Source organism: Anopheles maculipalpis, chromosome 2RL (assembly GCF_943734695.1).
Source record: "Anopheles maculipalpis chromosome 2RL, idAnoMacuDA_375_x, whole genome shotgun sequence".
Classification (NCBI taxonomy): Eukaryota; Metazoa; Arthropoda; class Insecta; order Diptera; family Culicidae; genus Anopheles; species Anopheles maculipalpis.
Window position 1 is genome coordinate 12,086,581 of NC_064871.1, and position 14,394 is coordinate 12,100,974.

The 14,394-nt window shown below is 48.5% G+C and overlaps 4 protein-coding genes and 1 long non-coding RNA gene across 5 annotated transcripts in view; 3 read left to right on the top strand and 2 right to left on the bottom strand.

Annotated features, from left to right (window-relative positions):
• The window catches only part of LOC126560096 (uncharacterized), a 428,080-nt gene that overhangs the window by 283,078 nt on the left and 130,608 nt on the right, over positions 1-14,394 (top strand). The gene's annotated exons all lie outside the window — the stretch shown is intronic.
• Positions 1-14,394, bottom strand: part of LOC126559891 (uncharacterized) — a 224,337-nt gene that overhangs the window by 202,711 nt on the left and 7,232 nt on the right. The gene's annotated exons all lie outside the window — the stretch shown is intronic.
• LOC126557130 (V-type proton ATPase 116 kDa subunit a 1-like) overlaps positions 1-14,394 on the top strand; it is a 145,415-nt gene that overhangs the window by 129,138 nt on the left and 1,883 nt on the right. Inside the window, exons 2-5 of the mRNA XM_050212800.1 lie at positions 13,017-13,167; positions 13,243-13,536; positions 13,607-13,813; positions 14,245-14,327. Of these exons, the coding sequence (XP_050068757.1) occupies positions 13,051-13,167; positions 13,243-13,536; positions 13,607-13,813; positions 14,245-14,327 (701 nt within the window). The 5' untranslated portion in view covers positions 13,017-13,050. The remainder of the gene's footprint in view (positions 1-13,016; positions 13,168-13,242; positions 13,537-13,606; positions 13,814-14,244; positions 14,328-14,394) is intronic.
• On the bottom strand, positions 1,433-7,311 carry LOC126556785 (uncharacterized). The gene is made up of 9 exons (XM_050212271.1): positions 7,287-7,311; positions 6,753-7,110; positions 6,492-6,645; positions 6,196-6,256; positions 4,830-4,962; positions 4,112-4,758; positions 3,657-3,953; positions 3,382-3,572; positions 1,433-3,255 (listed from the first exon to the last, which is right to left on the bottom strand). Exons 1-9 carry the CDS (start codon positions 7,309-7,311, stop codon positions 1,441-1,443), a joined length of 3,681 nt encoding a protein of 1,226 aa, XP_050068228.1. The 3' UTR covers positions 1,433-1,440.
• On the top strand, positions 9,714-11,290 carry LOC126558448 (methylthioribose-1-phosphate isomerase). Its single transcript, XM_050214468.1, has 5 exons — positions 9,714-9,845; positions 9,925-10,160; positions 10,233-10,382; positions 10,675-10,727; positions 10,797-11,290. The coding sequence occupies exons 1-5, from the start codon at positions 9,714-9,716 to the stop codon at positions 11,273-11,275; spliced, it is 1,050 nt and encodes a 349-aa protein (XP_050070425.1). The 3' UTR covers positions 11,276-11,290.

Below are 14,394 nucleotides of genomic sequence, written 5' to 3' on the forward strand. Positions count from 1 at the left end.
AAACTTGAATGGAGACATCAGGCGCCGCCTGCCCTAATACCAGGAATACCTACCGTACCGTATTTGCGCCGAGGGTTTGAACTATTATACACGGCTGCCGAGACAACACCGTAGAAGTAATTGATTTCCTTGCCGAGCGCACATGGCTCTCCCACACTCTTTCTTTCCACGCTTAAACGCCGTACGTACGCACATTGTCACAGATGGTGCGCTTCCGGCAGACCCCGGGACCGCACGCTCCGACTTGCATGACAATCTTCCATCAAACGGATATTAGCTAAGCTTTCACGGCACCTTACACTCCCCCCCACTGACCCCTGGTCCTATGTGCTGTTCACCCACACGCAAAGTGTGACACACATGATACCAACCGGCCCACGGTGGGCATTTGATGCAATGAAAGGCCATAACAGTACGCTTATAGTAATCGTTGAACGGTTAAGAATTGTAAAAAATCGTATTCGTATTAAAAATAATTCATGACATTTTACAAAGATATCCATCCATCGGCAACAAACGTTGGAGAACTCATTATCCTCGAAGGCAAAATCGTAACACGATAACACAAAAAATTACCGGTTCTTCTCGTTAGATGTTTTCGAAACGCTTCTCCGGCTCGGTGGTGGACTCACACGACTTACGACAGGACAGGGGTTCTCCCAGAGAGAGAACTGGCTGTATCAGCCAAGTGGTATCAGCAAAGTCTAATCACAGTGAAAGTAGATGGCCTATGTGACCTATTGAAGGTTGTTGAACCAAGAAAAATAAAAAGATTACTTGGTTGTGGAATTTAGCGACTTATGGTCATTAGATATTCAGAACGTCAAGTCCCAGATTCCTATCTCAAATTCCGGTACATGATTTGTTCTCAAAGTCCTCAATTTTAGGCCTACAGCGAACGACCCTAGTGACCATGTGGAAAGTGTAAAAAGAATCTAAGAGATCAGATTGTCCAGTGCCTTTTTCATCTTACTCTCGAAATCTTGGTCGAAGTCCATGATTTTTGGAAAGAGTCTTTGTTTTAGGGTCGAAATTGAGCATTGGAAAGTGGAAATTGTATCCAAACACCCATTTCATATCACAATTCTTTTACATCGCACCATAATCCTGAGAGCCCACTGTGCATCCTTATACCGGGTCTTTAAACGTCGTTAAACCAAAACCATGATGCGGTTAATACGGTAAGGATGCTGTACACGCATCGAAAAGCGTTACTAACGTCAATGTACATTCCGGGACACATTCTTCTTTATTGATACGTTTCTCTTTTCTTTTTCGTTTACTCCTACAGACTATACACGTGCGTCGAACAACGCAACGAATAATGCTATCGTTTCAATTAACCTTTGGATTTTTGGAGACAGGGAACAATCGTCAGACAACGCCCACAACCGCATCCCTATTAGCACGGTTGGGTTGGCCTTAGATCTGCAGCCGCCGCTAGGTGACGCTTTCCACACTGTCGGCGCTTTCGTTACACTCCATTATGGACTGGAAGGTGACGAGGTGTGGCGTACCGGTATCGCTCGGCGTACGTCCCAGCTTCGGTCGTGCCGCTGCCGTAATGGCATCATCTTTGGTGTGCGTCCCGGATGCTGCCGGTACGTTCATGTACTCCGCGCTCCCGCACACCGGCACATTCGACGGATACATTACGTAGTGTGATTCGTGCTTTGCTCCACCAGCCCACGAGCCCGCACTGCTACTGCTACTGCTATGGCTGCTGTGGTTACTGTGGCTGCTGGCAGTACTCGAGCAGCTACCGTTGCTGCAACGGTTAAGGGATCCGACGAGCGTACCGCTACCCAACCGCACACCCCGCACCAGATGCAACTCCTCGCTGATCGGTCGCGGTGACGGTGGCACCATGTAGTTCTCGTTCTCGGGCGTTCCTTTCGGCCAAGATTTGCTGTGCGAAAGGCGTCGCTCACTGGCGCCACTCTCCGTCGGCGTGTGTACCGATGTGCAGGCCGACATCCGACCACTGCTCTGCTCTGAATTATCGCTTGCCATACTGTTCATGCTGAGCGAGAGGCTTTGCGGTCGTACTACCGCATATCCTCCATTAGCCGTACCACCACCCGCCATCGAGAACTTAATCTCATCGCACACATCAGTGCCGGTAGGCTCGTTCGACCCATTGCCTGCCACCGTTCCTCCATTCGCGCCCCGATGCTTGTTCGATCCCGATTTGTTGGTGCCCATCGCTGTGGCGGGTTTTGTGCGCGAGAAGAAGCTTCTCATCCGCTCGAACGGTGTCGGACGCTTCAGCTTGTCCTTTAGCTCCTTCTGTATTTGCTCGTAGTGTTCACGCATTCGCTGCAGCTGGTCCTGCTTTTCGCGGAAGCTTTTCTGCACATCGTTACGGTTCTTCCACAGCGTTACGAGCTGCTCCACCTCCTGTATCGAGAACACGTTATTCTTAAAGTCGGATATGATCTCCAACAGCTCGTCGTCGACCGTGCGGCCCTCGGAGCTGGATGTGTTTCGGCGTCGCGGTAAGCCGGCAGTCGTCGTACCGTAAGTATCTTCGGTCGATTCTTCCTTGCGGAAGCTTAGCCGCACGTGCGAGGCCGATTCGGGACGTTCGGTTCGATCGACCACTTCCGGCACGTTGCAGTACGGGTGTACCGGAATGTTGGACGGTTGTATCATATAATCGCCCATCGGTTCCGCTGTGGTTGGTAGGGGTGGCGGTGGTGTTGGTGTGTGGTCGGACGGTGTGAAGGGTGCGTTTGAGGGTTGCAGCATGTAGTCTCCCCCACTGCCGACACATTCTGCCGATGCGGTTGACCCGGCCTCACAGTTTTCCAACAGATCCAAACACTCGTTGCTGAAGATGTCGCACTTGGACCGTTCGGATGAATCCATTGAGCGTAGGGAGCCATTGCAACGTCGGTCCGTGTCACGGGCCACATCAAAATTGTGCTCGTTTTCACCGCAAACATCTTTCTCGTCCGGTCCTGGCGGTGTCAGCTCGGCCAAAGGTCGATCGTTCAAATAATGGATGTTTGCAACACTCGCACCATCCACCTGGTCGGAACCGTTCGCACAGTTCATGTCGATATATCCTTCCGCTTGCTTGAGTGCGTGGACATGGGACAAAATCTTCTCGGCGTCCGTTTTGTTCTGTGTGCGAATTGGTGGGACGCTTGAAGTAGCGCCAAACTGCTTCGGTTGTATCATCACCTGATCAGCACCGGCTCCGCTTACGCCTTTGAAGTAGTGGTACATCGTGGTAAGTTCGTTCATTTGCTGCCAACGAAAAAAAAAAAAATAATAATAATTAATGGTCCCCCAAATATCCGAGAAAATAAAATTCATGTTCTCTCGCTTAATTTCTCCGCCATACAACATTCTTCACGTGATGATCAAACTTACGGAGAAATTCTTCAACGCGCTCGAGATTTTGTAGTGTCCAGCCACCTCCGCAATATCCGACGGTGTCCGTCCACTAATATTACGCATCTCGCACGCAATCTCACCTCCAGGCGATTCGATCAGCTGCATGCACAGTCGCTCCAGGCCCCATCTGGCGGCAAAGTGCAAAAGTGTCGGATATTCTTCCGGATCTGTGGGAAACCCGAAGAAGAAAAAAAATCGATCGAAACATCGTGAGAAACCGCTCGTAACGAACTGTGGGAAAAAATACCTACAGATGTCACGATGGTAGCCCATCCCAACTTCACCGCCTCCGCTACCATAGTTCAGCAGATTGTAGTTCGGTGGGACGTTTCGCAGGAAAGCCTTCAGCAGCAACAGATCCAACTTGTCCCGATCGTTCGTCGACAGACCGACCGACTGACAGATTAACTCCATCGGTGCATCCTTCGACGACAGGATCTGTTCCAGCTCGCGCATCTGGCTCTCGCACTTCAGTGGCCGACTGCCAAGATCGACACTATTCTTCTCCAGCCGTATCTTAATCATCATCGATATCTCCATGCAAACCTCTAGATTATGTGAAAAGAAAACGAGAGAAAACAAAATCCAATGTTAGTTTCCCATTGATCAATTCATCCATATGGCACTTCCGCTTCGTATTTCACCACTTCAGATTTCGGGAAGGTGAGAAACGGATAAGCCGTACCCTCGCACCGCAGGTTCGTACCTGGCACACTGAACTGTATGGTGTAGGGATTGCGCCGCTTGATGTTCGTTATCTCGATCGTTTGGTCCGCCTTTTCCACCTTGATCTTTACCCAGTCCTCCTTCGTGAGCGGTTCGTGCAGGATCAGCAGGATCTTGCTCTGGCCCACCTTTACCTTGCGCGGGAACAGCACAAAAGATTCGTGGGAACGATGGTTGCTACCTGTGCTGCCTGCTACTGCACCGCCAAGGTTTCCAGCACCGGCTGGCCCGGTCGGTGTGGTAGGTGTTTTCGGTTCCGTGCCGGATGGCGTGCGCTGTAGGATGGTTTGTTGCCGTAGCGCCTTGCCAAGAATGTCGGTAGCAATGCCCAACAGTTCGCTTACGAACGCCGTATCCTTTTCACGCACCGGACAGGTCCGCCACCGATTATAGCAGGGCAGGGCGATCTTGGCGAATTCGTTCACTGCACACTCGGACACGTCTAGCAGCATGCCAAGGACACGATTCGGTGTAAGCAGTGTGTTGAGCTTGGAGTGAAGCAGGGAGGGTGAGAGTCCCATTAGCGCCGGACAGACGACTACGATCTGTAGCTTGGTGGATTCGCATTGTTGTATCACGTGTGTTGGTTGCTGTACTACATCTTCATCCAGCTTGATGTGCAGAAATCTGGTGGATGAAAGGTCACAAAAATTGGTCCTTAAAACTATGGCTTAATGCCCACAAAAACATCAACTCACTTGAATGGTAGCCTTCCACGCTGTTTGGTGATCTTGTCGAAGCACACCTTCAGATGGTTCACCCACAGCATACCATGCTCGCTGTGGCGTGCCGTCACGAACAGCACGTCCATTGCAGCCGCCAGCAGCGTTCCTTAAATTCCAAAACAATAATTGACAAACTACCAGCCAGGGAGGGACCAGGGAGAGACTATTACTTCGCCACCGCGAATATTTTGATACAGTTTACACAACGTAAGAATTCTAGAGCTTCACTGTTTTTTTTTCGGCAGAGACCTCAGCGGCAGCGAGTGTCACTGCTGTCACTGCAAGCGCGTTCTGCCGACCAAATGCAGCTCCGGAAAGTGCTCGAGCGATCGAGGCGGATGAAGCGTGTGATCGGCTGCTGTTAAAAAAGCACGATCGTCTTCTTCGTCATCCTTACCGAGGTACAGGAACAGATTGGTAAGATGAGGCGTGAGTGGGGGGGGAGGGGGGGGAGGGTTAGTTTAATGTGTTTGTTTTCCGGTCGTTTGTGTGTACAATACGCATAAAAACCACGGTGCTGTGGTAGCACGAGCGCGTCCGTTCCGGCTCGCTCGCTGGTGCCCGCGCCGCCAGGGAGCGCAGTTTGAGAACGTGATCAAAATAAAGAAAGCAAGAAAGAAGCGAGAGAAAAAAATGGCCATCCGCGGGTCCGCGTTCGTGCTCAGCAGGCTCGCGTCCACTGGCCCTTGTGGGAGACCCTGAATTTGAATGCATGACGTGTAGTGTGGAGTGTGTTGTTCTCGCATCAACCGCTTCGATTTTGGTAGCGGAAGGAAAGGCGAGTCCCCTCTTCTGCAAGCAGGGAATCAAATGCGCTTTTTTTTGCTGTTGTTTGGTGGTTTGGAGAGTGAGAGTAGATGACTCTTTAAAGGAGCGTTTTGCAACTGGGTAGAAAGGGATTGGGTAATTAGAATGGCGGAAGTTAACATTAGAGAACGTTGCGAGTCAGGCAAACGGTGGAAGAATGATAGCGACATACGAGAACGCTTAATCGCACTCATCCCCCTCACTAGATGGATGATTTGTTTGCACAGTTTTTAAATATGGCCACAAGTGTATGCCACGCGGAAATAGACATCAAAAACCGATCTCCATAAAGCGTCAGAACGCGGAGGAAGTACACGCGCCATACTCTACCATAAACGCGAACGCGAAGGTTCTGCTTTCTCTATCTTCATTCCGGACGTGACTTTCTTGGATGGGGGAGGATTTTTGAAAAACCGGGACTGCCATCAAGCCCGTTATGGACGTTATGGAACGTATTCTTGGCGGGTTCTGTTTTTTTTTTGTTTTTTTTTTTTTTTTGTTTCTGTTCTTCATCCGGGAGCATCGTACTTACCGGAATCGGAAGTCTTGCCAGCCGGCTGACAGGGTGCTTTGGGGGCCGGAACGTCAGGTACCTGCGAGAACAAAATGGTTGGACATCCGCGTCCCCCCAAAAAAGCAACATTTTAGTTTGATTGCGAAAGCCCCATGGCCCACAGGGGGAGGTGTTAGTTGAAACGGACAGAAACAATGCGTGGAAGAGGACTTCTCAAGTCCGAATTGATGTAAACCATCTCCTCATGCCTTGGTGCAGACAGACGGAAGCAACCAGCAAATACAGGGAAAAACACACACCCCTGCCACACTTACCTCATCGATGGAGGTTTCATTTTTCATCATCAGTTCGCGGCCGCCATTGTGCTCCATCTGATGCTGTTGCGTCGGCTGCTGTAGCTGTAGGCGATGAGTCGACGTCCCGAAGGAATGTCGGCGCCGCTCTGGCAATGTCCCCGCACGTCCGCTGCTACTACTGTTTTTGTGTGTATGTGTGAATGTGCGTTGGGAATGTTTACAAAGTGCTTTCGATTAGCGCAAAGTGGAACAACCGACGCCACACAAGCGGACACTTACGCAAATGGCGGCAATAGTGACAGCTCGGGTGGGGATGTTGCTGCTGCTGTTGCTGGACGCATCATCCGCGGTGCACCATCCTCCAGGAACGGCCCATCCAGCGATATGCCGTTTCCCGTGCATGACGCACTGTTGCTCCGGTAGCGAAAGATCGTACCGGGGGTAGAGGGGCCACGGTTCGGTGAAGGCGAATCTGCGTACTCCGCCCGTGTGCTCCCGCTCTCCGCGATCGTGGCGGTGCGTTTCAGCTTCGAGTAGGTCACCAGTCGTTTTAGATGGTAGAATCGGTGCTTCTTCTGCTCCACCGGTTCCTCGCCCGCAGCGGACGCGGCATCTTCGTTAAAGTAGTTTGGATTATCTGTTCCGCGGTGACGGGGGTGCGAAAGTATGAGGGCGCAGTGTAGAATCAATTGAAAAATCGGACTTGAGGGATAATCATGCAATCATCGTGGAAGATGATCCTAGTGAAGATGAAGACTATGGCCAGAATGGTGCGAGTTTTTGGGGGCCACCAAACACTACTTTCACACTCACCTGAACACAGTGGTAGTGGATCCATTGACGTACTTATTCTACTGGTTGTCCACCATCAATAAGGTCCACAAATCAGTAGCAAGAGAATCGATCGTTCGAATGAAGACGTTACAACACACAGACGTTGTTTAGGTGCATTCTTCCCTGATGCTGTTGTAGCCAAAGTTCGTTGCGTCAAGAGCGAGAAAGATCTTTTATTGGACAAGATCTAACATCTCGGTATGGTAAGATGCGTTGTTGCAATTTGCATACTACCCAACACACCCACACACACACGTATACACCCACACAAACAAACAAACAACCAGACGTCCCGCTATCGGAATGTGAGCGGAAGGAAGCGAACGATGCTCCGGAATTGCTATTGATCGTTGATGCCCCTGGAGGAAATGCTACTGCACTTTTTTGCCGTTGGATCGAAGTAACCCGGTTTAAATCTCCTAGCGTTTGTTTATTTGCTCTTCAGCCGTCAGCTTCCTACGCGTGCTCTCTCTCTCACTCTCTTTCTCTCTCACTGTGTATTTCTTTTTTCCACTATGAATCAACACACGAAAGGGGATTTTCTTCACTAATTTTCTGTTGAAATAGTGATTTTTGCACAATTGTACCACGATCACTTTCTCCACTTTTTTCCACCAACCAACTGATTCTCCTATTCACTTCTGGCGACTTCCAGCAGTGCAGTACTGAGCTCGCCAAAAACGTGTCGTTCTTGGCCGTCTGGCTTCTCTCGACTACCTTCACGAGCTCAGAAGAGGCAGCACACCCGCGACAAAACACAGCTCACAGCCAGCACGTCCAACGCGAGACAACGACGAGCATCTGATCGAATTATCTAATCTAAACTAAGCTCTCGTCCTCGCCATCCGTCGCAGACCGCGACAAGGAAAAAACGGAAAAGAGAGACACACCAGCACATTTCCTCGATGCCGGGCCGTTCATCATCACGCGCGCATCCGCCAGTACAGTCACACCGTGCAATGCGTTTTTACACGGGCTCGTTGTAATTGTTTACATCCAGCTATCTCGCTCACGCGCGCGGTCGAGTGCGATCGCTCTCGCATGCCTTCCTCCTTGTCGTATATGCTCGTGTGCGCTGTGGGTTTTTTTTGGGTTGTATGTTTTTCGGACTATGTTTTCACGGCTTTCGGGAGTTCTTTGCGCAGTTTTTTGTCACCGTCTTTCACTGTGTGCGCTCTCTTTTTCCCTCATTCGTTCACTGGCTTCTTCCCGCAACCTCGCTCTAACGAAAGCGTGTTTTTATTGACATGCGCACCGCATCGCCCTCATGCACATCCCACATGCGCATACGCATATTGTAAGCGTATGTTTTGTTTTTTCGTTTTGCTCAGCTTGCTCTGTGGCTGATTTTGTTGAGGCAGCACCGAAGGCTTTCGGGGAGTTTGTCGAACCGTCGATGTGTAGCGGCTTCCAGCTCCAGAAGAGAGCAGCGCAAAAAGGAAGGGTGCGTAGGCAGAGATGTGCGCACGTCTGGTGTGCATGTGGGGTGGCTAGGGCTGTGCAACGATGAAAAAGGGAAAGAGCAACAGGAACCACCATGTGGGAAAGGGTCTCGCATAAGCCACGAACGGACGGGCGTACCATACATGTTGCGCATCCCTGATGGATGTGGAATATCTGACGCCACGCGAAGAGAAGTGAAGAGAAAAGAAGAAAAAAACCCTTCACTGATACGATTCCTCTTGAACTGCTGTACACGACATGTAAAAGAAAAGGAAAGGTTGCTTGTATGCTTAAGTACAATCTTTTTTATCGTCAGCGGAGAATTAAATTGTTCAATATTCACACCAGGTTATGGAGACCGGAAGTAAAGCAAAGCACACCCGTTTATTTCCCTTGTTTGTATTTATGCAAGATAACGATCGGTTCGAAGGGACACAAATACAATTCTTTCATTGCTATTGCTGCTTTCATTGGCGTATCGTTCTATTTGAGGGGACCAACGTCTTCCGCCCAACCTAGGGATTTGAATAATTATGCTTCTTCCGTTATGATTTGTATGCGTTTGCATACAAGTTGCACTCAATGGTTACAGCGTTGCATGCAATTTGCAGTTAGACACACAACGAGGAGAATCTAAATAACCGCGTTATTTACTTGAAGAAAACTTAGCTTTTAATATGCATGAGAAGAAATTCAATTCCAATTTCTCAAAATCTTCGAGAAAACTGCTCCTCATACACAAAGTTTCAGCAATTTAAAGGCTCTCGTTGCATCCCATAGGCAACGAGTTTAGAAACACTGACTTCCAGCTGTCAAAGCATAAACGTCAACAAAGCCGCGCGCAAAATAAACAATCGCTGCTGATAAGAACGAACGAACCAGATTTTTACGTTTTTTGGTGTTGCTTCGCATTTTTACCTCATTTTTACCAGTACCTCCAGTAAGTTTTTGCTTGCTGCAAAAATGACTCTCGAAGCAATTAAGTACAAAGCCGGCCAGCTGCAAATACTCGACCAGCTTCTGCTGCCCGGCGAATCGAAGTACATTCCTATTGCCGGTGTGAAGGATGGCTGGAGTGCGATTCACAAGATGCAGGTAAGTTGGAGCTGATGAAACCATGTGAAATAAGTTTTATTTGAATGTTTCTCTGTCCGCTTGTCCACACTCGGTACAGGTTAGAGGTGCACCAGCCATTGCCATCGTTGGATGTTTATCGCTCGTAGTGGAGATTTACGATAAACAGTACGACACGAAGGTTGCGCTCGAGCAGGAAATCGGCGAACATCTGCAGTATCTCGTCACGTCACGACCGACGGCAGTTAATTTGAAGCTGGCTGCTGATGAGGTGAAGGCACTGGGCGGAAGTTTGCTCACCAACGAGACGGTCAACGTCGATGATATGAAACAAGAGTAAGATGATGTGTTCAATTGATTGGGAAGCTGATTTAAAAGTAATTTTTAAACTTTTTTTGTTGTTTTCAGGATTATTAAGTCTATTGAGCATATGCTGGAAAAGGATATTAGTGATAATCGTGCCATCGGTGACAATGGTGCTAACGTACTATTGAAAGGAGTAGATAGACCGTTGAAATTGCTTACCCATTGCAACACAGGATCCCTAGCTACAGCAGGGTAAGAACCAAAACATCAATTGGTACCGAAATCGGAATCGGGCATAGGAATAAGTTCTAAGAAACGGAATCGATTTCGTAATCGGTTCCACGAATCGGAATCTATTCTGGAATTGGAAATCTATTCTTACAATTGGTAGCGGAAATAGTTCCGGATTTGGTTACGGGGTCGGTTCCAGCACTGATTCCGGAATCGGTTCGGTGAATCGTTCGAGAACCAGAAACAATTCTGTGAACGGAATCGGAATCAGAACCAATCAATAATACAAATACATCTTTCGCTTTTTTTTTAGCTATGGAACAGCACTTGGGGTGATACGGAGTGTAAATGAAAGGAATCTCTTAGGTCGGTGTGCTTAAAAATGAACTAAAACAAGAAAAAGTCACGCTTTATTGCACATTAATTTATTTACAGAACACGTGTACTGCACGGAAACTCGCCCGTACAATCAAGGCGCACGCCTGACCGCTTACGAGCTTGTGCACGACAAACTTCCGGCTACTCTCGTCACCGACAGCATGGTGGCAGCCCTGCTGAACAGTCGTAAAATTGATGCCATCATCGTAGGTGCTGATCGTGTAGCTGTGAACGGTGATACGGCCAACAAAATTGGCACGTACCAGATGGCTGTGGTGGCGAAACATCATGGCGTACCGTTTTACGTAGCCGCTCCATTTACGTCGATCGATGGTGCCATTGCGGATGGATCGTTCATCAAAATCGAGGAACGACCAGAGCACGAACTAACGCACATCGGTGGGCAGAGAATTGCCGCACCCGGGATTGGGTGCTGGAATCCGGCATTCGACGTTACACCGGCCGAACTGATAACGGGCATTATCACCGAACGGGGTGTATTAAAACCGAGCGAATTGGCCGCAAAGGTCAGATAGAAATGAATGAGCTTGATCGCGGTTGCGGTTGAGTAGCGTTATTTACGTCTGAAGAGTGTTTCGTTGTCGTATTTGTTAAGGTACATCTAGCGCGTGAAAGAAAGTATTAGAATGGGATGATGCATGGTGGGGAAGCGGATTGAAGCCAGTCAAAGGTCAACGGCTTGCAAATCTTTTATTGGCTATTTGGCACTGGAAGCGTTATCTAGCTTGTTGTGAGTTGTTCGACATCAGCCTATCTGTGGCTTGCATTCGCCATACCAGGCATGAATCATTGGCGTTTGATAGAATTGAAATAGAGCTACTTGTAATAGTGATGGGTTGTGATAGTGTTGCAGAGCGCACCCACAGCCCATGAACCAATTCTTCTTATTTCTGCAGATGGTCGGAGCCGGTTCTGGCACCAAAGCCTCTTTTCCCTCACAAGCATTTGTGCGATACGGCAGTACGTTATAGTTAGGTTTTTAGCAACCTAATTAGGTACGTTATAATTAGGTTGCGTACTTACCGATTCAAACTGACAGTTATTTTCAAAACGGACAACAAAACCCTGTACCCTTATCAATCCCCTTGTAATGTGAGAACTATACCATTACTTTTGTCGACTAGTTCAAATATTTAGAACTGATTCATTCAGAGTAAAAATGAACCAAAGAAAACTCGTTTCAATAACAGGGCGAACCGGTGCGCCATCAGACAGCTTGTCTTCTCCTTGTACAACACTTTTAAAGCAAAACTAAACATTATTTACTTAGTCACCTGCCAACTATTACGTAGTCTAGAACACTGCGAACTAAACATTGCTCACTGGACTCTCAACCAATGCTAATTGCTACAAGAGAGCACACTCGTTAGGCAATTTCTAATGATTCCGATAGCACTATTCATCGTGGTACTGCCGTTGGCCCTTCGATTGAGCGCTTGTTGTTCAATTATCGTAACAATCGGTAAAAAGGCTTCTGTGCTACAGAGTGCAGAGAGATAAACTTGTGTGCTTAATTACCACGATACTGCCAATGTCTGTTCGCGTCACCCATCGCGGCTTCGGCGGTGTGTGGTATTTTCTTATCTCGTGCACACTCGTTATCGTGGCCCGGGGGTTACCGAGTCGTTCCGAAAAAGCCCTTCAACAACCTACTTGCTCTAAGCCAGGTCTAACAACACCTGGACTGCGGCGGATGGGTTGGAACGGGAGAGATTAGTGATGAAGACTGCCGAGCTTGAAGATTTATGGAGTTGGAAGCGGTTGTATTTTATTGAAATTAGATTAACAATCGTATCAACTGTGCGATGATGTACGTTTGAATCGGAAAAATTCATCATTCTAAAAGGCGATTTCATGAAAAAAATTTGTAATCAAATTTGACAAACAGCAAAACCTGGAATCTTGATGCAGGGTCTCTCATCAGACGAAAGCAATCATATGATGGGCTACAATTCTTAGGTACGGTTTAAGCCTCACGTGACGGCCTTCGTTATCTCGGAGCGGAACGACAACATGCTGAATGGTTCGTCCAGTATGGGTCTGAAATAAGATATCGCGCTATCACACAAAACGATTTCAAGATTGGTTCGTCACTCGTCCCCGAGTGAGCGCACAGATGCCGTCCGGCAGTGGAACGGTTCAGTCGTGCAACGTGAAGGTATCCGCGTGTGCTTAGTGCTTAGTTGAAGTACTTGTCGAAGGCTTAGTGGGTGGTACATATCGTGCCAGTTTGATCTTGCCGCGTTGTTAAGGAAGCAGGAGGGTAACTTCCTCACCGAAAGCCGCCACCATGGGTGCGATGTTCCGTAGCGAGGAGATGAGCATGGTCCAGCTGCTCATCCAACCGGAAGCTGCCTATCAATCGGTGGCCGAGCTGGGAGAACTGGGCATCGCCCAATTCCGTGATGTTAGTAGTAACACCATCCGAACAGTGAAGCGAGGGCGAGATGAGATCTACTTTTCGAACGTCTTTCCTTTGCAGCTAAACGCGGACATCAACATGTTCCAGCGGAAGTACACGAGCGAAATCCGACGCTGCGAGGAGATGGAGCGCAAGATCGGATACATACGCCGTGAGATCGTGAAGGATTCGGTGGCGATCCCGGACATGCCGGAAGTCATTCCACGCACACCGAACTCGCGCGAAATTATCGACCTCGAGGCACAGCTCGAGAAGACGGAGAACGAGATAGTGGAGCTGTCTGAGAACAATAATGCACTGTTGCAAAACTTTATGGAACTGACCGAGCTGAAGCATGTGCTGGAGAAGACTCAAGTAGGCAAAAAAAAAAATGGGTGTGCGAGTCTTGCCACGTTTTATGAACTCCTCGTAACTCCTTCTGCAGGTGTTCTTCTCGGATAAATCGAACGTCCAGAACCTGGAAGCTACCGGTGGTGAGGCGGCCAACGATGGCAAACCGCTCGGCTTTGTGGCCGGTGTCATCACCCGTGAGCGTATCATCGGCTTCGAGCGTATGCTGTGGCGCGTATCACGTGGTAACATTTTCTTGCGCCAAGCCGCACTGGAGGAATCGCTGGTTGATCCGAAAACGGTAAGATATATAGGCCCGCGTATTTGTGCACGGATATTATCTGGCTTTCCCCCAATCAGTAACGTCAAACGCCTGCAAAATCGAGTGGTTCATGGCTATATGTTTCGAATCACTGGTCACATGGGGGTTGTTGAGTTGTTGAGCAGATAAGGTCACGAGGTGTAATGGCGCACCGTAAAATGCGACCGTTTTGTTTGCAATGTTGGTTGATTAGTTAAATTTGATGTACAATTTCGGACACTGAACCTCTAAGATACATAAGTGAAGATTATATAATGCTGGTGTGAGACCTCCTGATGTGATAGCGTGACGTCGTTGGCCTCATTTTTGTCGCCCGTACACCGTGTAGGCGCAATCGTCCTATCTCTATTTACCTTGCATTACCATCTGTTTCGTTAACTTTGGCCCTTTATCTTAACTTATTTTCGCAGGGTGATGCCGTGCACAAGATTGTGTTTGTCGCATTCTTCCAAGGAGAGCAGCTCAAGTCACGCGTCAAGAAAGTGTGCGCTGGGTACGGTAGGGATGCTACTAAAAGCATCAAAATGTTCTGGTTTTTCGATCTACTCCCTGCAATTAAT